The 25,570-nt window shown below is 40.6% G+C and overlaps 1 protein-coding gene across 2 annotated transcripts in view; it reads left to right on the top strand.

Moving 5' to 3' along the window:
* Positions 1-25,570, top strand: part of PHEX (phosphate regulating endopeptidase X-linked) — a 221,381-nt gene that overhangs the window by 182,220 nt on the left and 13,591 nt on the right. For both annotated transcript variants that reach the window (XM_024988135.2, NM_001192871.2), the window contains 3 exon segments: positions 10,853-10,907; positions 17,853-17,920; positions 20,155-20,285. In XM_024988135.2, coding sequence (XP_024843903.1) covers positions 10,853-10,907; positions 17,853-17,920; positions 20,155-20,285 — 254 coding nt within the window.

Raw genomic sequence — 25,570 nt, 5'->3', positions numbered from 1 at the left:
TGGATACTTTACCATGTGTCATCTCTAGTCTTCATGGAAGGTCTCTAAGCTTGGCATTGTGGGCCATTTTACAGAAGAAGAAACTGAAGCTCAGGGAGGCCAAATCACATGTGAAAGAGCACACAGCTAGCACAGCTGGGAGTATAGTGCAGCTTCTCTCATTACAGACTTAATCTTCACCCTACACTGCTCCATGCTGGGTTAGAAATGTGAGAATTACATGAAATGGTAGCTGTGAACACACTCAGACAAAGTTGCAAGCATGATATAATTGTATGTTAGAGTAATCACGCTATTCTGCCCTTCCCCATGTGGTGGGGGGTTGTTTCTGTTTGATATGGAAGCAAGATATTGTTGGATGTGGGGACAGCCAGGAGGTGAGGATTGGAAGATCAGGTGGCTGTGCTAATATTGTGTCTTCAAGGGTGGGGCCTGGAGCAGCCACTGATGTGTGCCGTCTGTGAGAGTGAGCTGTTTGGTTATACCCCTGATCTTCCGACCACTGGATTCTGGTAGAGTGGGGGAGGGGGGTTATGGGTTATATATTTTGCTCTATTTCCCCAAAATGTTTTTCTTCACAAAATTTACTGCGAAATTCAAAAACTTTTAAGTGCATTGAAGTGAAGTCATAAACAAACTGCAAATAGTTTGCAAAATGGTGTACATGATGCACTTAGCAAGGTCATGGGACACCTGCTATGACTATTTTAAGACGTTCTTGTCCTGGTCTAGTCCAAGACTCTGGAGGTCCTAATACAGCCTCCTGTCTTGGGGCCTGACCAAGGAGGCAGCTGAGAATGACATTCTGGGCAGTGCCACTGAGGGACAAGGTACCTTTACGTGGGGAGCCCTGTAGTCTCACGGCATCCCTGGAAATGGTGAGTACCAGGACCCTTGCGCAGAGGGACATGTTTACCACCTGCCGTGCACTTCTGAACATGCATGCATGGGGCAGGACACATGCTATTTCCAGACAGAAGACTGGCAGCTTCGCTGCAGGGCCACCAGCAGAAAACAGAACGGTTTTAAAGGTCAGTAGGGCTTCCCTTGTGGCTCAGCTGGTAAAGAATCCACCAGCAACACAGGAGATCTGGGTTCGATCCCTGGGTTGGGAAGATCCCCTGGAGAAGGGAAAGGCTACCCACTCCAGTATTCTGGCCTGGAGAATTCCATGAACTGTATAGTCCATGGGGTCGCAAAGAGTCGGACACAACTGAGCAACTCTCACTTTCTGATTCAAGAGGCAGGCTGTGAGTGGAACATGCTCTAGGAGTGACATGGATATGAGCCAGAGTGTGGAAAGCCTCAGAAAGCTGGAAAAGAGCCATGGTGAGAGGAAACAGGCGTCAGAAATCTCACTCATCTGTCATGATGGTCACAATCTCACTTGTCCTCCCATGAAGAAAAATTAGTTGTTTTTAACCCTTATTACAAAAGTATTTTATCTTTATTGTGCCAAATCTCGAAAAATTTAGATAAGCTAAAAATATTTTTAAAGTGGATCATAATTTAAAAATAGCTACATTTAATACCTTTGTTGAATCTCAATATGTTTATCTACCATATTTAAAAATTGAAATTAAACATGAGCTCATCCAATTACACTGTTTTTTTTCCCACTGAAATTTGTAACAAATATTTTTTAAAATCTATTACGAATTCTTCTCAGTCACCATGCTTAGTATTCCACCAAATAAAATCTCCTTAATTTCTCTAATTTTCTACCGATAGACATTTAGGCTCTTCTACTATTGCAAACAACAACAACAGCAAAAACTACTGAGATGCATTTTGTGGCTAAGTCTTTGTCAAATATGAGAGTATTCTTTAGGGTAAATTCCCAGACGTGGAGAAACTGCGGAGTCAAATGGTATGCTCAATTTATGAAGTTTTAAAATACATGTTATCCTGCTTCTCTTGAGAAGAGTGGTACCAATTTATATCTTCACTAACAGTAGATGAGATGGTTTTCTTTTACTGAGTTAGGCATTGTGAAGATACTGCTGGAGGAGATGAATAAAGAGACTCAGTGTTTTTTTGTTTGTTTTGCCTAATTGATAAGGGGAAGATGTTAGTCACACCTAGGTATGGCTCGGTGACACCACACAGGCATTTGTTGAGGCATCTACTGTTCTCCCAGGCCTGGACTGAACATCACTACCCATACTGTCAGTTTTGAATACCTAGGATAGCAATTGTGTGTGTGGAATGACCTGGTGGAACATGAGTAGAATCCGAGATACTGAGCTGCACTGTGGGAGGAAATCTGTGTTTTCTCTGCCAGATGTTGAACTCGAGCAGTGGTTCTCAAAGTGTGGCCCCTGGATCAGCAGCATCAGCATCATTTATAATAAACGGACCTTACCTGGTCCCACCCCTGACCTCCCAAATAAGAAACTCTGGCGATAGGCCCAGCAATATATGTTTTAAGAAGATTTTAACTATCAAACCTCTGCTGCATGCTGAAGTTTGAGAACTGCTGAGCTATAAAAATGGAGCAAATGCAAAAGAAGTCAGACTTGGGTGGGTAAAGGTAGGGAGGCTAACTTGGCCTGGCTCGCCTGGGACTGTCCCAGTCTCATCACTGAAAGCTCCACATCCTAGGAGCCCCTTCAAGCCTGGGCCAACAGTGATGGTTGGTCACCCTGGTAAATAAGAAGAGGATCTGTTTATTGCAGCCTGGAGGTAATTATGGCACAAAAAGAATAGACAGGCCAGAGGAGAAGGTTTCAAGATGGAGGGCAGATTTTGGAAGCTGCTTTCTGCTTGTCAGTTCTAGGCTGATGGATATGGTGGCAGGAGGTTACCTGCGGGAAGCCAGCAGATGGCCAAGGCATCTTGCTGAATCCCTTGACATGAGTCACAGCTGTTAGAACTTGATATTTTCTGAAAAGGGGATGGTTGGCATTCACCAAACTACTGCAAGATGCCAAATTGAAAAAAAAAAAATCCACTATTAATCTTAGCAGTGATGACAATGAAATCCCTTTACAGCAAAAAATATAACCAAAAGTGCTTTGTAATTGCAGCAATTTCCATGTTCCTACTGATGGCCCCCTAGCTTCTAGAAGAATGGTATCCGGCTTATCTGATTATGAGAACTAATCCTGAATAAGATGTAACAGTCATTCTCTCTTAGAGTGAGAATTCAGCCTGGATTTTCCAAAGCAGTTGCAATTAAAACTATTTTTGTCCTATTGTAAAATCATAATTTATAAGCCATGTAAAGTTTCAGTTTTGAAAGAATAGTCTGTGAAATTATAATACAAATATCTAATCATATGTTACAAGTACTGCGTTGAGGAGCAATAAAGAGAGGAGAATGAGACAAGAGGGCTGATTTATATACATCAGTTAAGTTAAATATAAGCGGCTCCTTATTTTTCCTAAACTGAGATTTCTGTACTTGTTTGCATATTAGAATCACCTGGGGAGCTTTTATAAGCTCAGTATGCATCAGCATACTGACGTTTAGGGCTCCATCCCAGACATTGTGACCTGATATGTCTGAGGCAGACGTGGGTTTATTTTATAAAGCCTCCCCAAAGGATTCTAATGTACAGTTGGGGTTGAGAATCCTTATTCTGATCTAAGTCAGGGGGTTGCAATTAGGATGCTCCAAAATAACTGGGGACCTGTTGAAAACTCTGACCCCCACTGATCTTACAAATCTTTTACCCATTAGCCTATACATGTGTATAGGTAACCCCTTTCCACAACACACGTATGTATCTACTCCTCTGTATCCAATATTTCTCCACTAAGTTTAAAGAATATTTCAATTAAACATACACTTTAGAGAGATTTGGTATCAATTCACCTTCCTTTTAGATTTTACAAAATGGAATTTTTTTTCTAGTTACATCCTTTTTCCTTTCCCTGGGTTGTAGCTTCTTTGAGGACATTTGTAGTTTTTGGCTTTCTTCACTTAGTTTGATGATCCCTAGTTTTATCTATGTTCCTGAACGTTGAATGGATTTATTCTTTTTTGTGTGTGTGGATTTCCCAGTTGCGCTGTGGTAAAGAATCTGCCTGCCAATGCAGGAGGTGCAAGAGACATGGGTTTCATCTCTGAATCAGAAAGATCCCCTGGAGGAGGAAATGGCACCCCACCTCAGTTTTCTCGCCTGGGAAATCCCATGGACAGAGAAGCCTAGTGGGCTATAGTCCAGGGGGTCATAAAGAGTCATTTGCTTGCACACATACTGAAAATTGGAGGCCTCCCATCTTGTTAAATCTGACCAAACATGGAAACAATAGGAAATGATGTGCCAGTCTGACTATAGTCATTTTTAAAATAGTCACCATTTGTAAATGTTAATGTATTAAAAAACTTCACACCTAAAAATAACCAAACTTTGGAAGATAATGCTTTTAAAATACTTGCCACATGATAACCTTTCTGAGCCGTACACTTAGAGATATCAGATATGGAACTTAAAATTAATGTGGCAATTACATGAAAACATACAAAGAATGTAGGGAAAAGAGATTAAGTTTGTTCAATATTGTTAGGACCAAAGGACTCTGATCTATATCAGTATTTTGTCTGATTTTCTCTTTGTAGCCTATGCTCTAACCACAAAAGGGAAAATATCCTACTTTTATTCTTTGGTGGTAGGGAGGGCTAAGAGGACATAGGGGTGATGGAATTGGCACGGAGCTGGACAGGTCTTTTTATCTTGTCAATATTTGCTTTCTGATTGAGAGTTTATTGGAAAAAAATATGCAAACCTCAAAACTATACTAGTTTGGCTATGAATATAAGGGAGTAGAACCAACAGAGTCCCTAATCTAGAAGGTAAACAAAAACCAGAGTTTGAACAATGGAGCATATCCCCATTCTGGTGCTGAATATGCAAACTTCAAGAGGTAGCAAATCGATAGTATTAATAATATTGTGTAATGTTTTAGACTTTGGCTAACCCCCACTTATAGGTAATGTTTAATCCCCATCACCCTTTAGAGTTTCACAAAGTGCAGATTCCATTTACTCAACAAATATTTATTGAGTGCTTACCACATGCCAGGCATTGTTCCAGCTCTGAAGATATTGCAGTGAAAGAATGGTGAAAGTAAATAAAAGTCCTTTTATTACGGAGCTTGCATTCCAATTGGGGAAAGACAGACAATACTTTATAGACAATAAGTAAAATGTGGATACCATAGATGGTGATATTATGATGAGATATAAACCAATTGAGGGGGATAGGATAATACTTGGCTCCTTTAAAAAAGCACTAGGGAAAGCCTTAATGAGAAAGTGACATTTGAGTAAATATCTGAAGCTAGTTTTAAACACAGTAGTGGGAAGTTCTGGGTTGGGGGGAGAGAAAAAAGAGAAATTACTAATTTTTATTTTGATCTCTCTGCATAATAGATTGGCCAAAAAAGTCCATTTGGGTTTTTGCATAAAGCTCAATAGTTTGAATTTGCTATGCCTGAGGACATATGTTTGTTTTCTAGGGTCTAGGCTTTAGGATAACGGGCTAGTTTTTTCTCTATATTTACCTATAAAAAAAAACCTAATTAATATGATTTTACACTAATAAAATGAATACTAGAACCCAGAGACATTGAGGCATTTGCCTTTTTCTGGAAAGATGTAGCTACAGTTAGGATATAACTATGACTTCAAAGGCCAACTAGTTGAACCTGACCCAGTGAATGTGATCAGTTCTTTTGCACTTGTGTCCTAAGCAAAAGTACTCTATGCCTTTTACCATTACCGTTTTGCTAAGACTGCAACCAGATTAGTCAGTATTCATTAATAGAGTTATGAGAAACTGCAGTGAAAATGGAAGGCTGACCAAGTAGAAAGCCTGAAGCAGGCCTTATGATTTTCCTACCTGTAGATTTGAGAAAGAGAATTTTTTGCTACCAAATAATGAGGTTATTATAGCATGTGTGTTTATGCATAGCTGTGTCCTACTCTTTGTGGCCCCATGGACTGTATTCCGCCAGGCTCCTCTGCTGATGAAATTTTCCAGGCAAGAATACTGGAGTGGGTTGTCATTCCCTTCTCCAGGGGATCTTCCCAACCCAGGGATCCAACCCATGTCTCTTGTATCTCCTGTATTGGCAGGAGGATTCTTTACCACTAGCGCCACCTGGGAAGCCCATATAAATGCCAGTATTTTTTTTGGTCAGAATTTTAGTTGTTGAGGTCCTTTAATGGACCGGAACTTGGTGGTCCGGAGTCGACGATAAGAAAGTAAAGGAGAGAAAGAGGCTGATATTCCTTGGTTTATATAGAAAGCCAATGAAGTCCCTGCACGGGGCTTGCTCTATTCACGAAGGCCTCAGGCGCCCTCTCGATGGGGTGAAGGCGCAGAGCACCTTCTCCAGAGGGTCTTAGAAGCCCGGGCAGGAAAGTGAACTCAGAGAGCCTCTGCGCTCCAGGGGATCAGCCTGAAAAAGAGAGGGGGGGAGAGAGAGAGAGAGAGAGAGAGAGAGAGAGAAAGAAAGAAAGACACGGGGACCAGAGCTCTGATGGAGCAAAGGTGTTTTAATCAACATGGTGTGGGCATATATACCGTCTTACAAAGTAGTTATTTTCAGCAAAGATAAAGAGGAAAATTCCAGACTTACAAAACATAGGCAATCCGTATTAAAGAGACAGATTTATAAACAATCACTTTTACCATATGGTTCACAAGAGGGAAGAGGGTACTTATCACCATATAGAAACACTAATGAAGGAAATGCCTGGATTCCTCAGCCCCTGGGAGAGGCTTGCCTCTCCTCTTAGTTCCTGAATATTCAGGAATTAATAAGGAACAGAGAATTCCTGACAGATCCAAAACAGCACACAGGAAGCCTCATGTTAAATGTTTTAAATTATTTTACTACAAGCTGTATTTTTGCTTGAAATAGAAATTTGCTGGTATTTACAAATGTATGAGCAAAATACTGCCATGTAAGCTGAGTAGACTATAAACTGTTTTTGGGTAATCTTTGGAAGAATTTTCTATAACACACATACATTTATTTCTTTTTAAAAAATTTATTTATTTTTGGCTGTGTTAGGTCTTCTTTGCTGCATGGGCTTTTCTCTAGTTGCAGTGAGTGGGGCTACTCTCACAGGCTCTAGGACACGTGGGCTTCAGTGGTTGTGGCTCCTGGGCTCTCCAGCACAGGCTCAATAGTTGTGGCTCATAGGCCTAGTTGCTCCGTGGCATGTGGAATCTTCCCTGATCAGGAATTGAACCTGTGTCTCTTGCATTGGCAGGTGAATTCTTCACCACTGAGCCACGAGGGAAGCCCCACACATGTTTATTTCTAAAAGAGTTTATTTTAATTACAGATGATTACCTTTGATTAATCAATATTTAAAATATTACATTTATGTCCAAAGCCCCTTTAACCACCCACCACCCCAAATCCCAATGATCTCTAAGAGATAAATGACTACTGTGACCACTTTGATATGTATTTTATAGACCTTTAGTGTGAATTTTCATACATATACACAAACTGGGCTACTTTAAATATATAAATGGCATTTATATGTCTGTATCTATGCCCTGATTTATGCCAATAGCATTTCTTAGAGTGTTTCCCATGCTAGAAGACGGAGATCTACCTCTTGACTCTTCCTTTGCTGCACAGCAGTCCATAAAATGGTTATATCATCAAGTCATTCCCCTCCTGTTGGACATCTAGGTTGTTGCACGCTTTTCTCAGTTACAGTGATGCAACAATAAACGTATTTAGTCATGACTCTACAGTGCATGTGAACCAGTGATTGGGCAGTGGTTCTTGAAGTGTGGTTGCCCAAGCATCAGCCTCTCAGGGGGACTTGTTAGAGATGCAAATTCCTAACCACCTCTCTGGACCTAACTCTAAGGGTGGGGCCCAGTAATCTGTATTTCAATAAGGTGATTCTGATGCATGGCAAAATTGGAGAACCACTGGCATTTCAAGGTTTAAGAGATGACTAAATTGCTTTCCAAAATGCTCGCAACAATTTATACTCCCACTAACATACTTCCTACACCCTGGCCAATATTACCTATTATTCAATTGATTAATTTTTGCCAGTCCAACAGTCAAATTTCTCTTTCCTCCCTCTCCCTCCCTCTCTCCTCTCATGTTCATATATGTATGTGTATTTATGTGTACATACATATGCACACATACGAATTTACCTTGTAAGGAATGTTTCCCATAAATATACAGATAGAAAAAGAATCTTGAAAAGTTTGAAATAGGTGGCAAGGCAGTGCTGAAATGGGAAGAAGAGGAGATAAAATAAATATGCAAGAAAAGATAAGAAAAGCCTATTAAAAAGGGAGAGAAAAAGAAAAAGAATCCCATTTCCATTTATTTAATTATTTTCACTTCTCCCTTTGCTCAATAGAACTCACTCACTTTATGAGATAAGATACCGAGTTGGCCCTGTTGAAATTTGATCTATCACTCTTGCCAGTTGACATCTCCAAAAATGCAGCTTAAACTGTTAATCCATTCACTTTAGCTAAATGGTCCTAAGGGCATCAGATTCTTGTGTTGATCAGTGTTGGGTTCCCTGGCCCTGACAAGCTGTGAAGACCCAGATGATCAGGGGAGCATGATGGCTGAGGCTGGCGAGTCTGGGGCCTCTAACGGTGACAGCAGCAGAAAGGAGGCTCAAGCAGGTGTCAGATGCTTTCCTGTAAGGGGGTTTGCAGTGGACATAAATGCTGCCAGCTGGGCACATTACCAAGCAAGAAAGCCGTAATGATTTAATAATTAAATCACATTGGTCTATGATCATTGTTCTTATTAGCAAAGATCATTGCTTTTTGATGATATATGAGACAGAATTTTCATACAAACACTGTGATTTGCATATATATATGGTATATATTTGCATATATATATATATATATATATATCTCCAAGTCAGAATGACTTACTAAAAGTAATCACCAAAAAGAGGATGGAATTTTGATGTAAAGATGCCAAGGATATTTAAGAAAATGTGGAAATTATGAAGATTAATTTGACATCACCCCTCTGCAGTTTCCATTATGTGAAAGCAGCAGGAAGAGAGAGGACTCCAGGCTGGATCCATCTCCATTGTACAATAAGGTTTTTGTACCCTGATATTGCAAACTATGATGTTATTAAGAAAATATCAATAATATATATATGAATTATATAAATTAATATTTCACTTCTAAATTAAGAACCTGCTTTCCTGCCCTCATGACTCATAATATCCTATCTTGGAGGGGAGGTAGACAGGTTGTTGAGAGGAAAAGAAGGGAGAGAAAACCTCTGAACTCATGAAAGAGCTTTCAGTCTCTAGGATCCTTGAGCAGTAGCCCTGTAACAGGCAGGGATGTTGCAGAAAGGATCTCTTTCTAATTTTTTTTTTGTAACTATTGATTGCAATTCCCAGTTGTAATGACTTATAAGTACAGCTCCTAGGATCCACTCTAGGGTACAAAATTTATGGTGAGTTGCAGTGGCAAAGCAAAGCAAGGCATTTCTCCCACTCATCTGTACCCTGGGCCAGCTACATCATTTGTGGGGCTCAGTACCAAATGAAGAAACAGGGACCTCCTTTTCAGAAAGCAGGAAAAAGTGCTGTCAAGGGACTGCAACAGAAAGCTTTGGCCTTCCTTCCAAAGTCTCTCATTCTGTAGACTGGTCACAGTATTTTTTATCTGCTATTTAGTACTGTGAGTTGGAAGGAAAATTAAAAATTTAAATCATCAGCATTATTTTACCATTCATCTTTATATTGTACAATGCCAAAACAAATACAGATACAAGAACTTTTACTTGAGCTATGGAATCACCAAAATTATAGTTTGTATTTTCTAGCTTATACATGAGGATGTATTTTCTTCTTGTCAGGATGGTGGAAACACTGCAGAAAACTAATTCAGAAGGTTTTATTTCATTTCTTATTACATGTGCATTCTATCAACAATCTCTACCTTTGGTATACTGATGAATAAGGAAGGGCTGAAAGGGAAAGATACCAGGGGTAGTCCTATCTTTCCCCTTCCTCTTATGTCATCATTTTGGTGTATGTGATTGCCTAATGCAGTGAAGTAACAGGAGTAAGATAGAATTCTTATCTGTCTAATAAGATAGAATTCTTATTCACATGGTTAGAATGCCACTGCTGCCTTTTGGTGGTCAAGGCAAATTCTGGTTCCAGTTGAAAGAGCCCTTTCGTGGCTGTCAGAACCTCCACTTATTCAGTCCTAGATGTAACATACTTGTGCTTGCTTTGAATCCTGCTGAATTCACACGTGTTGTGGGTCTACCAGAGTTCTGTGCTTCCAGGGAGCATCTTGTATGCTGTGTGCAAATAGAGCGTAATAGGAACTGTGGACAGAAATGTCATGCATGGCTCCTTTACTCACAAACGTGCTTTATTGTCCCCTTGGTCTCCACTTCCAAAATCACATTCAAACATAAAATTGTTAAGTGTTTCAGACAGTGACAACAGAGCGTTAAATCCAGTGTGAGGCTCTTTTGCACGGGGCCCTGTGTGACTGCACTGGTTGTGCACCCGTGAAGCCAACCCTTTCTGTGTCAGGGGAAGCTGCAGGACAGCTGGAAGCCTCTCTCATGTGCTGTGTCTGAAGGAACCCCTCTCACAGCAGCCTGCACTACTGCCCATAGTGTATCCACACAAAATGGTCTCCTTGAAACTGATGGAAGACACTGATTTCAAACTCAGTTGAATTAATATCTTAGAGGCAGTTGGATCTATTCGAGGGCTCCCAGCTCCATGAGGAGTACCTTTCTGATGGGCCTTTGAAACTCTAAGACTAAGGCTACAGTCAGGTACTCATCATCAAATCAATCTCTATATCCCTTACAGTTGTGTTTGTCTTTCTCCTAGGATTTCCAGCAGGAGAACTCCAGAAGCCTTTCTTTTGGGGAACAGAATATCCTCGGTAAGTAAACTAATAAGAGAAATCAGTTACTGACAGGAAAGGAAGAACATGATGTTTGGCAGAGCACAGAATATAAAGTAAAAACAAACAAACAAATCAAAAGCAAAACCAAATAAAAGAAGGCATGGAAACCAGCTTGGGTAGTCCCCATTCTCATCATGTTAGCTGTTTCCTAATGCTTGTTACCAGGGTGTATGATTGGATAAGAAGGCTAACCTGTACACAGGGAGCTTTCATTTGTTATGCATTTGTTTATTTATGTATTGATGCATACTGGAAATACGTGAACCTTAAAGGACTGTTGGGATTTGACTTTATGGTGATGGATTGAAACCCATTCCAAATGGAAGAAACGACGTGAAAAAAGGGAAGAAAATTGCTTTTAGAATAGCAAAGAGTCTGGTTTGGTGAGTCCAAGTGTTATTTGAAGGGAAATAGTAGAAAAGAAGTCTGGAAAAGGAGGTTGATGTTTGATATTGGAGTGCTCTGAATTCCAGTAAGGAGCCTGGACATTAGGCAATAGAAGATACTGACGTTTTTGAGCAAGTAGAGATAATGAAGTTTGTCTTTAGAAGCATAAACTGGGTAGCTATACAACAGGTCAGAAATGGACAGTGTCTGGAGTTAGGGATTTCACTTTAGAGGCTGTCAATACCAACTTACTGTAGACTCATGTAATTCAGAATTTCCACACATAGTGGAAATTCTAATAATCATTGTCAGTTATATCACCACTTTTATTATGTGCCTTTGCTTGCTCTGATGATTTAATGCACAAAAAATGTAGTCTTGATTTTAATAGTCACTTATATTTTGGTTTGGATCAGCGACAATTTGAATATGATTCTGCAGGTTAAAATGACATAGGATCACATACATATATAAATAAGAGAAATACAGTGGCAATGTTGTTATTTGGGTTTTCCCAGAAGCAGATTCTGTAACTAGGATTCAAGTGCAAGTAGTTCTTCTCAGAGGTGACACCAGGAAATACCACCAGGGCAGTGAGCAAGTGGGACAGGGAAGGAAGGAAACCAATTAACTGTGTCAGATGAATTTTCTATGATGGTCATAATGAGTTATCACAAACAAAGTGGCTTGCTGCTGCTGCTGCTGCTAAGTCGCTTCAGTCGTGTCTGACTCTGTGCGATCCCATAGACGGCAGCCCACCAGAACCTCCCCGGTCCCTGGGATTCTCCAGGCAAGAACACTGGAGTGGGTTGCCATTTCCTTCTCCAATGCATGAAAGTGAAAAGTGAAAGTGAAGTCGCCCAGTCGTGTACGACTCCTAGCGACCCCATGGACTGCAGCCTACCAGGCTCCTCCATCCATGGGATTTTCCAGGCAAGAGTACTGGAGTGGGGTGCCATCGCCTTCTCCGATGAAGTGGCTTAAAACGATGTAAATTTATTAGCTTACAGTTCTAAGGGTCAGAACTCCAACCTGGGTCTCCCTGTGCTAAACACAAGATGTTGTTAGGGCAGCATTTCTTTCTGGAAGCTATAGGGAGGAGTCTGTTTGCTTGCCTTGTCTAGCTTCTGGAGGTGGCCCACATTCCTTGGCTCGTGGCGCTCTTCCTCCATCTTCCAAACTAGCAAAGTTGCATTACTCTGACCATTCACTCATTCATAATCACATCTCATTCTGGCTCTCCTTATCTGCCTTCTCCTCCACTTAAAAAACTTATTTCTTTTTGGCTGCTCTGGCCCCTCATTGCTTCAGGAGGGCTTTCCCTAGTGGCAGAGACCAGGAGCTGCTCCCTGGTTGTGGTGCACAGGCTTCTCACTGTGGGGGCTTCTCTTGTTGTGGAGCACTGGCTCTAGGCACATGGGCTTCAGTGGTTGTGTCACATTGGCTTTGTTGCTCTGAAGCACGTGGGATCTTCCTGGATCAGGGAGCAAACCTATGTGCCCTGCATTGGCAGGTGGATTCTTAACTAATGGACCACCAGGGAAATTCTCCTTCACTTTTTGTTAAAGCCAATTATTACTGCAGGCAACTTGAATTCATATCTGCTGGAAGATTGTAGAATAAGCTTCAGCACAATTTCATCTCAGGGGCAAGGGAACTGGGGTATTTGTCTTCCAACTCACTTTCCACAACTGATTGAAGGCTGCCACTGGGTGTTTTAACTCATTGGCATTGCCCTGCATAAGCCTAGAGGGCTCTGGTGGCCAGAGAAAGCTCTCAGGCAAATAGTTTCAGGTGCTGGCAGTTGGAAGCTGTCAGATTGGTGTGCTTAAAAATGGTGAGTGCCCAGAGACAGGATCAGGCATCAATAAAGCCTACAATAGGGAAGCACTGTCATTAGCATAAATAAAATTGACCAGTTTGTATGGACAAAATCCATTCATATCATCCCAGGTTTCAGCTGTATAGTTTTCATCAGTTTAGTTCAGTCGCTTAGTCGTGTCCAACTTTTTGTGACCCCATGGACTGCAGCACGCCAGGCTTCCTTGTCCATTACCAACTCCTAGAGCTTGCTCAAACTCATGCCCATCGAGTCAATGATGCCATTGAACCATCTCATCCTCTGTCATCCCCTTCTCCTCCTGCCTTCAATCTTTTCCAGCATCAGGGTCTTTTCCAGTGAGTCAGTTCTTTGCATCAGGTGGCCAAAGTATTGGAGCTTCAGCTTCAGCATCAGTCCTTCCAATGAATATTCAGGACTGATTTCCTTTAGGATCGACTAGTTTGATCTTGCAGTTCAGAAGACTCTCAAATAGTCTTCCGGAGAAGGCAGTGGCAACCCACTCCAGTACTCTTGCCTGGACAATCCCATGGACGGAGGAGCCTGGTAGGCTGCAGTCCATGGGGTTGCTAAGAGTCAGACATGACTGAGTGACTTCACTTTTACTTTTCACTTTCATGCATTGGAGAGGGAAATGGCAGCCCACTCCAGTGTTCTTGCCTGGAGAATCCCAGGGACGGGGGAGCCTGGTGGGCTGCCATCTCTGGGGTCGCACAGAGTCAGACACAACTGAAGCGACTTGGCAGCAGCGGCAATAGTCTTCTCCAACACTACAGTTCAAGAGCATCAATTCTTCTGCACTCAGCTTGCTTTATAGTCCAACTCTCACATATCATGTGTAGTCCATACATAACTACTGGAAAAACCATAGTTTTGACTAGAGAGACCTTTGTCAGCAGTTTTCATCAGTGTTCAGAGAGTTTTAATCAGTGTTTAGATATTTGTAATCAATTTTTTTTGTATTGTTAAGATTAGAAATTTATATATATTTCCATAAAGTTAAAGACAGACTGAATATTCACTAAGCTTGCTTCAAACTAAAGAGGGTCCTAGAATTTTTTGATGTTGCTTATCATTAGTAATTAAACTAATCTTCTGTTATTGTGGTTATATGCCTGGACACTTGGACATAGTCAGGTTGGAGTTTGAATTTATTGATCAATGAATTTGTTTATCATGTCCATGAGATGATTTTCTGATATAAAAGTCAAAATCATAGAAACTTAGGAAATGTTGATGTTTACCTTTATGCTGAGCAAGAGAGAGATTTTTATTTTTTTCCTAGGGGTTCTATATTTTGCATTGAAGCCTTCCATCCTCTGTTAAGATACCCATTCAATAATTATTAAGCATCTTTTGGACACTTAGCATTGGAAATATGGTGATGCTGTTGAGATGGGAATCACAGTATAGTGAGATGGGTTCCCATATATCCATCTCTTCTAGATGGATCTCCTCCAGATCCAATGAGTGGGTATTCCCGCTCCTCACACTGGTGAGCTTAGCCCCCTCATGAGTGTTGTGTCTAACTGTGGTGATATCAACAAGCTGAATTGTTTCCAGAGAAAAAAATCAGGATTTTAAATGGCCTAGGACAGCATATTCCAAAGTGTGTGTCCCATGAAGTAGTAATGGAGGTGAATCGTCCTTCCCTTCCCTTTCTTTTGGAGAATCACAGTACTTAGCAGCATAGAAATTCCCAAGAAGTTCTGCAAGAAAATTCTATCTAAAGGTGTTTAATTCAGAGTTCCTAACCTCCCTTTTTCCTGTGTTTTGGAAATTGCTGGCCTCAAATTCATGACTGAAGAGAAAGAGTTAAAAGAACTTGAGAAGAGAGTACTTGAGGGATAACCTCGTAAGCGTCTTCACGTTTTTGAAAGAAAGTGTGGCAAGATCATTTAGTAAATTTGGGGAGGTCAGAGGGTATTCAGCTAGAACACCTTGTACCATTCCACCAGACCAATAGATAGGAGAGAGATTCCAGGTCAGCATTAGGGAGCGCTGTTTTATCTAGAACTACTCAAAGAGGGAATGGGCCGCCTCAGAAGGGGGTGAGCTCCTGGTTATCGGACACACCTAAGAAGAGAATTCTTAGGATCATTTTAATGGGTTTTTTGTAAAGGGGACCTATGCCTCTGCTAAGGAATTGAACTAATTGACCTTAAAGCTGCTTGTAACTCTGAGATTTTTATGAATTTCCACACCAGACCTAGAGTAGCCTTTGCTTGATGACAGAGTGAGATCACAGTTGCTTTGTTGTTGACAGCAAATCCTGTGCATATGTGCAACCCATTGGGTGGTAAGAACAAAAGAGAAACTGAGTGGGTGGAAAAATTGTCATCTTTTTCATTTTATTTTTGGAAGGCTAGATTTTCTCTGCAGGAGTCTTCTTGTTTCTGGCCAGCCAGTCACATTTTAAAAGGCATACGAATTTATTAATTTATTTTTATGACATGCTAATTTAAATAATGTCCATTGATAAAATGAAAGATGCAAATTTAGTGTTATGAAACATTATCATTGTCAGGCTTAGTCATCTAAAATTACTTTTACTTTTTGTCTCTTGTCCAAAGGATTGTGATTATGTAACTGAGAATTGAAACTTACAATGATTCAATCATTTTCTGAATTCTCTATTACCCTTTGTGAATAGGAAGCTCTTTGGAGCAGTCCCTCTTAGTCAGTTCAGTTCAGTCAGTTCAGTCGCTCAGTCGTGTCCGACTCTTTGCGACCCCATGAATCGCAGCACGCCAGGTCTCCCTCTTAAGGGACATTTATTGCAGAGCAGTTGCTATAAGCCCCCGTGGTTCATCCCTTAAATTCATCCAGTCAACAGCATTGACTGAGGCTTGTAGAGGACTGAGTACTATTCTTGGAGCTAAGAGTCCTAGAAAAGCGAAATGTTACAGGCTGCATAGTGAGAGCTACTGCTGCAAAAATTAGCTCTATGTAGAATTACAAGTTTGTCCCACCCTGCTCTCATAGCTCTATGATTGAAATGCACCGTTTTACTCTCACTTCTTTAATGAAGGTTTGCAATGATGGAAAAACAGTAGGAAAGCATTTTTTTCAAATGCAAATTACCTTGCAGGAAAGAAATAACAAAGGAAGGAATTGCCACCAAGGGGAAAAATTAAATCTTGCAGCACTTCCTTGGGTATAGTTGTGACAAGCAATTAGCATGTTAAGGATCATTATGTCCTGTAATAACATGTTGCTTCAAATTTCTTGTTCCTTCCACTTATAGGTCCTATCTAGTGCTGGGTGATTTTGATGTTGCATGTCAGGAATCAACTGTGAAATATTTGTGTATAATTACAAATCTCAGGAAGAATCTTTATAACAAGGATTTAAAGTTGTCTATAATCCTCATGCGCACATTGAATGACTAAAATAAGTAACATATTGATCTGTCACTTGCAAGAAATGGTCAAATTAATCAGTTAGTTAAATCATTGTTACTCATTTACAGTGTCCTAAGTCCAGAGAATTTAGCAGCAATCAAGTAGATAAGGGTTTTGTCTTCAGGGAACTTTTAGTTGAAAGAGAAGATCCCAGACATATACATAGGGAAACCCCCTTACTGATTTCCTGATACATCATTTATGTGTTTTCTTTTAGTTACCTATTGCTATGTAACAAAGTGCCACCACTGTTAGCTCCTGATTCTGCAGTTGGGGCAGTACTCCAGTCAAGACAGCTTATTTCTGCTCCGTGTAGTATTGGCTCAGCAGCTCGACTGGGGCCATGGGATCTAAGATGACTTCACTCACATGTCTGGTGCCTTGGTTGGGCTGGCTCGAATGGCTGGGCTTCTCTCGTCCTTTAGATGTCTCTCAACGTTTGGCATCTCTCACTTGCTTCACTTGGCATCTCCAGCTCATTACTCCAACTTCTTTACATTGCAACTAACTTCCAAGAGGGCACACAAATGGAAGCTGTAAGGCCTCAGCCCAGAAGTCACACCTGGCCCCTTGCACTGCATTCTGGTGGCCACAGCAAGTCCCGAGGCCCATCCAGTTTCAAGCAGGAGGGAAATAGATTAACTCTTGGTGGGAGGAGGAGCATACGCATTCAGGGTGTGTGGAATTGTCAGCATTCACCTTTGTAGGTGAACAGAAATACTCTAACACCTTTTCCAAATCTGGTTCAGGCTTCATAGTCTTTGCTGTCCACCTGTGAATTTGTCTGTCACAGAAGCAGAGGAATGTGACTACCTTCCAAAGCAGGGTGATCCCTTTTAATCTCTATTCTATTCCTGTTTTATGTCTACATTTGGAAAACAATTTTCAGCAGGTTCACAGATGAAAAATAAACAGTATGTTTACTGACAGGATCTTTTCAAAATCTGCTACTGCTTTGGGTGTTTATAAATATAAACTGCAGTTAGAGTGCATATATACCCACAGAAGCCTTAGGGCTGAAAGGGACTTTAGAAACCATCACTTTCATATCCCTGATTTCACTGGGTAGAAACTAAGGCTCATATATGCTCATAGTGACACCATTAGAAATTATAGTTTCTTTGTCTATTTCAATGACAAGGATGTGTTTACTTTTTTCTCTCATTATAATTTTGTGGATGTGGTTAGTAGAAAACGAATTGTCTTGGCTTTTCATTGAAAAAAAAATAAAGAATTATGCTCTGACATTCATGCTTATAATTTTAGCTCATTTATATATTTATGTCATAGATCTCTGAGTTATGGTGCTATAGGAGTAATTGTTGGACATGAATTTACACATGGATTTGATAATAATGGTAAGTACCGATTCACTGTATAAGCTGATGCTTTTATGGTCATGTTGATGATATGGATGTTAATTGTTGCTATTATCTTTGGAGAGTGGCATCATCTTAGATTGAAGATTATCCAAAGCAGTATAATTGCTGATTGAAAACTTCCCCCCATGTCTTGTTGTATTAGCTTGCAATAAATAAATAATTGTTCCTGTTGGAGATGGGGTAGCATTAAAGCAGACCTTGTAATTTCAGTGAAATTAGTTTTGCATTTAGATCTGAATTGCTGTAGCTGCCACAGTAGTTATAGGAATGACTTTATAGCTTCTCTTCCTTTCTTTATTCACCATTTTGAGATGCTCTCCCCAGAGGTGTGAGCTTTGCTCTGAAGATGATTATACATGCTGCCGAGTTAGGACTCAGTCAGTTAGGATTCTTGAAACTTGGCTAACTGATTCCTTTACACTATTTCAAGATTTATGCAGTGTTGAATCTCAGTTTTCCTCTATGCTGTCATGTATTCAGAATTTCTTTTAGAAAGGCTATGTTTTCCTGATAATACATAATATAGAGTATGGTATGTATCTTGATGACATATAAGCAAAAAGAGCAGAGTATTGCACAAACGAAACAAATGACTGCCCTTTGAAAGTCATCATTTTAAATCAGAACTCCTTTCTCCTTTGGGCTTACCAGGTGGCTCAGTGTTAAAGAATCCACCTGCCAAGCAGGAGATGTGGGTTCGATCCCTGGGTTGGGAAGATCGCCTGGAGAAGGAAATGGCAACCCACTCCAATATTCTTGCCTGGAGAATTCCGTGGACAGAGAGAGCCTGGCACACAGTGATATACAGAGCAGGCTCAGGAACTGCCTAGCCCAAGGCAACCCCGTTTAGAGGGACTTCTTTCTTCCATATCTGTGAGATCTCCAACATCCTTTCCTGGATGTCTACCCCAGGGCCAGAGACCCTTTCGGTTCCTCTCCTTCTGGATAATTCTTTACTCCCAGCAGCCAGCCTTTCCTTAATCACTGGAGTTTTTTTGCTCCCCTTGCCACCCCTCCCTGCTGAAATGTAGCTGCCTGGGAGTCACCTGAATCCCCTGAGCTGCATTTGGGTTATCTGAGAGGAGATTCTTAGCTAAGAAACAAAAGCCAGTAGTGGTCTCTTGGTTCTAGGCTTTTTTTTTTTCCCTGGGAAACTTCAGTATAGTTGTCCCTCAGAATCTTCTGGCAGCCTTTTGGACAGAATCTAAAGATGGCATTTCATTCTGTAACCAGTACTTAGAAGAGTGCATCGCACAGTAACTATTTAATGATTGCTTGGTTAGCAGGTCAAGGACAGTGACTTGGAGCTCTCCAGGAGTGGGGGGATCGGGGTGGTAGTGGCATGCAGCCTTGCTGAAGAGCTCTGGGTCATTTTCCTCAACACCTTTGCTTTGGGGACTTTCTTCTAAGCTCAGTGAGAAGTTCTCTGTGCAATTAAATTTAAACCAATAACAACCTTGAGTATAGGAGATAGTCCAGATACACCTAGAGTTGTTGTTGTTGTGTTTTTTTTTTTTTTTGAGGGATACAGGGAAAATGAACAATGAACCTGTAGCAAAAAAGCATGTATAACTCATCTTTATTTCCATTGTGTTTTGGAGATTTCCATTCTTGTTTCAAGTTCTGTTTTTAGAGCAACCTTCCTTGTCAGAGCAGGACAGATGGGCCTTCCATCTACACTGATGGCTGTGGAATGATTCATAAGAGAGGTTTTATATGTCTCTTGGCTGCTGGCAACTTGGAGGAAACACAGTCCTTTTAGCGCTGAGTCAGGGGCTGTGGTCGCAGGGTGTGAGTGACTCACTGAGGCTGTTCCTATGGATCATTTGGAATTTCACAGGCAGTGGTGCTTTGACTCCTTTCATGGGCTTTCTGAAGGCAGCCATTTCATTTCATAATTTAGAGAATATTTGAGGTCAGAGCAGGTAGAAACAATCTGAGATTGGTCAAGAATGGTACATGCCATAAGTTGATAAACCTTAAAGTATCCTTGGTTGCTTAGAAGTAAAGAACTTCCTCAGACCTTTTTCTCCTTTCTTTACTTTTTATAATTAATTAACCTGTGACACTGGAGAGAAAGCAGGAAGTGCTTCCAGGAGTGGTCCATGACTGTGTTTTCAAGGCTTGTTGAAGTGAAGGAAAGGGAAGGTGCAGAAATTTATTTGTTTCCATAAATAATGCAAATATATTTTAACTTTCCTTTTGGCCAGGTCGAAAATATGATAAAAATGGAAACCTGGATCCTTGGTGGTCTATGGATTCAGAAGAAAAGTTTAAGGAAAAAACAAAGTGCATGATTAACCAGTATAGCAACTATTATTGGAAGAAAGCTGGCTTAAATGTGAGTACAACTGCAGTGGAGGGGACATGCTGTGAGTCATTTTTCCTCATGTAGACACTAGCTTGCTTTCGAGCATTGGTACTCAAAATGTATTTCCCAGGTCAACAGTGTCAGACTCCCTGGGGAACTTGTCAGGAATACAAATTCTTTAGTCTTAATTCAGACCTACTGACTCAGAATCTTGGAGTTGGGGAGTGGGGGTGTAGGGGTAGGTGGGAGGGTGGAGCCTGGTAGTCAAGCGTTTTGTCTTCTCATAAGCCTTCTGGTGATTCTGATAGAAGCTACAGTTTGAGAATTATAGGCCTAAGCATTAGTCTATTCTCCTAGATTCAGATTAGTATAGAAAACTGTGTAGCAAAGATAAACAATAAATATCTCAAAAATATGAATTGTGTATCATTAGAAAGATTTCTTTCCAAACTACTGCTTAGCTTTAATTCATTGAAAAAAAAAAATCACCAGTTTAAAGAGGGCATGGCAACCCACTCCAGTATTCTTGCCTGGAGAATCCCCATGGACAGAGGAGCCTGGTGGGCTACAGTCCAAGGGGTCTCAAAGAATTGGACACGACTGAGCACACATGCCACAATTTTGTTTTAATTTTTAAATTTGTCTATTTTTTATTGAACAATAACTACCTTACAGAATTTTGCTGTTTTCTGTGAAACCTCAGCATGAATCAGTCATAGCTATACGTATATCCCCTCCCTTTTGAAACTCCCTCCCATCTCCCTCTCCATCCCACCTCTCTAGGTTGATACAGAGCCCCCCTTTGAGTTTCCTGAGCCATACAGCAAACTCTCATTGACATGCCACAATTTGAATTAATAACTCTGAATTGGTTAAGAGCTCTTAGATAAAGAAGTTGGAGCAAAAAAAAAAAAAAAACTTTTAAAATGTTGATTTTCTCTTATATATACTTATATGCATTCTTATAAAGACAATGTGATTTTATACATGCTTTTTCTGTGTGAAATATTGTTCCTTTCCTTTTCTGTCTTCACCTCTACTGCCTTCCCCTTTCCCTCTCATCGCTTTTATCTTCCCCACCTATAATCCATCTCAATAACCTTGATACACTTTTTCCCCATTCTCACGTGGAGATGCACACACACACACACATACACATGTGTGTACACCACGCACCTGCCTTTACTTCATTGTTTTTAGTGGCTGCCTAAAAGTCCATGGTGTGAATGGACTCTTAACACAGCGGCATCCAACCTTTTGGGAATGAGGGACTAGTGTCAAGGTAGAGAGTTTTTCCTTGGATGGGGTGGGGGACATGGTTTTGGGGTGATTCATGTGCGTTACATTTATTGTGTACTTTGTTTCTATTATTATTACATCAGCTTCACCTCAGATCATCAGGCATTAGATCCCAGAGGTTGGGGACCCCTAGTCTAACACAGCTGACTGATGTCCTGTTGAAGGGTTACACTGTGTCTCCAGTTATTTCTCCATAATAAATACTGTGGCAGTAAATACTCTTATTATGTGTATATTCTTTTTTTTTTTTTTTGCCCTATAGGATAGTTTCCTACTGTTCCTAAGAAGCTATAATATTTCACATTTCTACCAGTGATATGTGGAGAAACATTTATGTATTATTTTCTTGTCAATTTATGAGAACTTTAAAAAATATTATAGATGTTAAAGTTTTATGTCATTCATATTATAGTATTTCCCCCTCAATATATTTCTCATCCATTGTACTTTGTATATGGTATTTTTTGACAAACAAAATTTAAATATTTCCATAGAGTCAAAAGATGCCTCTTTTTTATGCATTTCCATTCTATATCATATATGAAGTCTCCTAGCTTTACTGGGATGGAGAAGGCAATGGCACCCCACTCCAGTACTCTTGCCTGGAAAATCCCATGGATGGAGGAGCCTAGTAGGCTGCAGTCCATGGGGTCGCTAAGAGTTGGACACGACTGAGAGACTTCACTTTCATTTTTCACTTTCATGCATTGGAGAAGGAAATGGCAACCCACTCCAGTGTTCTTGCCTGGAGAATCCCAGGGACGGGGGAGCCTGGTGGGCTGCCGTCTCTGGGGTCGCACAGAGTCGGACATGACTGAAGCGACTTAGCAGTAGCAGCAGCAGCTTTACTGGGAAGGATTTTTTTTTTATTGTTTTGTCATTTTGCATTTAAATATTCATGCATGTGCAACTTATTTTGCTATGGAGTTTAATATGAAAGTTCACTTTTATCTTCTTCCAAAAGGATAAATTGATCCAGTATCACTGACTAAAATATGTGTTTTTTTTTTCTTACTGAATTGAATATTCGTGAAATACTAGAATCTCATATATACTGAGATAAATTTCTGATTTATATATTCTAGTCCACTGATCTACTTGTTGATTTCTGTACCAGTGCATTTTTACTGTGGCTGTATGGATTTTTCTGGTATCTGCCAATACAAGCTCTCCCTCACTGTTCTTTTATATGGTTGGCCATTCTCAGGCAAATATACCTCTGTATAAATTCCAGGATCCTTTTACCCACTCTTTACCCACTCCCCAAGAAAATCCCATTATGATTCTAAGTTGTGTGCATGCGTGCTAAGTTGCTTCAGTTGTGTGTCCAACTCTTTGAGACCGCATGGACTGTAGCCCGCCAGTCTCCTCTGTCTGTGGGATTCTCCAGACAAAAATACTGGAGTGGGTTGCCATGCCCTCCTCCCAGGGGATCTTCCTGACCCAAGGATCAAACCCATGTTTCTTGTGTCTCCTCCATTGGCATATGTCTTCTTTACCACTAGCACCACGTGGGAAGCCCAAGATTCTAAGTTAAATCACATTAAATGTATGTAATTGGCATTTCTGTCATAGTCCTGTTGTTCAAGTATGTGGTATATCTTTCCATCTATTTGGTTTTTGTTCCAGGCTTTCAAATGCAATTTTACAGTTTTCTCTGTATAGTTTATCTCCTATACATTGTTTATTACTTCTTTTTCCTTTTCTTATTTTGCTGGTTTGATCAGGTTAGCTTTCATTCCCTTCCCCTACTATTAGTTTTTTTTTTTTTCTTGTAGTTTTCCAGTTGCATTTTCTGTCCCTGCTTTCATAATTATAAGTCACAGATTTCTCTCACTGTATTTGACAATGAGACCAGTAATGAAGAATTGTTGGTAGGTTATGGGTCTGCATGAAGATCTTCCTCTAAAACGCTGTGAAAACTGTGTGCTCCTAATTTGTCTAGTCAAGGGCACAGCACCTAAGAAAAGCAGGAGACCCCGCAAAACCAGGGTAGATGGATGTGTCTACACAGGGTTTCTCTAGAGTCTCTTGGTCCATCAGTCAAGCATGTCCTCTACCCAGTAACTTCCTGGGGCTGGGACAGCACCTGAAACCTCACTATGCCTCAAGTCTAGTCTGCTGAGCTATATTTCATCAGTCCAGAAGAATTCAGGTAAAAAATCCATGCACTTTTAAAGGGAATGTTTATAAACGCTGAGTTGGTTCTGCTGGTTCTTGATCTATGTACAGCACAAGGGAGACCACTCCTTATCTGGGACATGAGAGCAGAGTCTGTATCCTTGAGTCTATATCTCTAGCTGCTTCATCAGTGCCCTGGAAAGCCATTTCTCTGCCCATGTATTTTTAAAATGTCTACAACAATGTCATGGGAAGACCTAAAACAGATACTTTTGTGTTTCTGTTTTCAATTCAGGGGTTATCACATTGTGAAAATCCATCTAGAAAACTAGCAAAGTATTCTCAAAATTAAAAAAAAAAAAGCACAGGGGAAGGATTCTAGAGTCAGACACAGGTCCATATTTTGGTTCAACCAATCGCAGATTGTAAGTTTTTTTTAACTTAGGCAAGTTATTTAACATTCCAGTGTCTCAGAGACTTCATCTGTGAAACGGGTAGCTATTTTTTAACTCTTTATTCGCTTGTCATAAGAATTAAATAACTGAGATAATGTAAAGCACTGGCACAATGCCTGCTGTGCAATAAGCACTCAATGAGTCATGCTTAATATTCCTAATGCTTTGTGACATACTCGTAGGTACACCATCCCAGGGGAGAACAAACAATAGTGGCTAAAAAAAAAAAAAAAAAAAACAAACAGTAGAAGAGCAATTTTCTTGGAGGAAGGGAATGCATATTTCCTGGTGATTATTATATACAGGCATGGGGATTAGACTTTACACTTGGAACGAATTTCATCCTCATAATGGTTTGAGAGGTGTTCATATTACTAGGCTATTTTACATATGAGGAAACTGAGGCTCAAAGAGATTAAAACCCATGGTAGAATCTACATTAGAGCTTACACTGGTATGACTCCAAAACCCCTACTCTTCTTCCCATATCATTGTCTTACTTTACGTTATTTGAAACCTGCGTGATGTGTTGGGCAGGGACTGTTCTACAACATCCATTTTGGCCAAAGTGTCAGATACCAAAACTGAATTCTGACAAATGTGTACCTTTGCAACAAGGACGCTAGAAAGGGCATGCCTGTCTCAGCATAAATCCATTCAACCATCAGAAAACGGCTTCGGTCTCATTCCCTGAGGAGAAGGGATGGCTTCCTTTGTGGATATAAAGGACCATGCTGTATTTTTCTAGCTTCATCTGTGGAGGCCAGTCCTCTGTGCCTGAGTTATTCTTTGCTGTGGACTGGGGGGAGCTCCAGTGGAGCATCTGAGAAACAGGCTCTTAGCAGCCGATGAGTCCTGAGAGGCAAACTTGAGGTCATATGTTCTACTGAGGTGGTCAAGAGTGGGAGGAGCCTGAGGGGTAAAACTACTCCTCAGACCTCTAAAAGAAAAGCTTAGAGGAACAAGGAAGGAGATTCAATTTGAGCATGAGTGGTTAGAAACAGAAGCAGTAGAATCAAAAGGAGTTAAGACTTGAGAAGGTTACATATTATGGAGCAAAGGCTCTGGGCAGAGATTACTTGAGTTCGAATCCCTGTGAAATGTGAGTTCACTGCATCCCTCTTAGGTCAGGTCCATTAGAACAGAGCCTGAGAAGGGGTTTCTTAGATAAAGGAGTCAGCCACAGAAATAGTTTCAGGAGAAACCTGTAAAATGATGAGGAAAACATGCTGGTTTCAGAAGTTTAGCCTCAGTCTCATCCCTTAGAGGATTCTGGAGCATGAGTTGCATCACAGAAATTGTTCAGCCTGGGATGAGGGGCTGGAATGTTCTCACTGCACACTGAGAAGTAACTGGTATCATCTCCCAGCAAGCTTGAGGGGAGTGGATTCCCCTAAGCTAAGCTTAATCTTCCTCAGCCTGTAGCAGTTGCTGGAATGG

Source organism: Bos taurus, chromosome X (genome assembly GCF_002263795.3).
Source record: "Bos taurus isolate L1 Dominette 01449 registration number 42190680 breed Hereford chromosome X, ARS-UCD2.0, whole genome shotgun sequence".
NCBI classification, from domain to species: domain Eukaryota; kingdom Metazoa; phylum Chordata; class Mammalia; order Artiodactyla; family Bovidae; genus Bos; species Bos taurus.
Note: the sequence above shows the minus strand (reverse complement) of the source record. Positions and strands in the feature narration are given on the sequence as shown.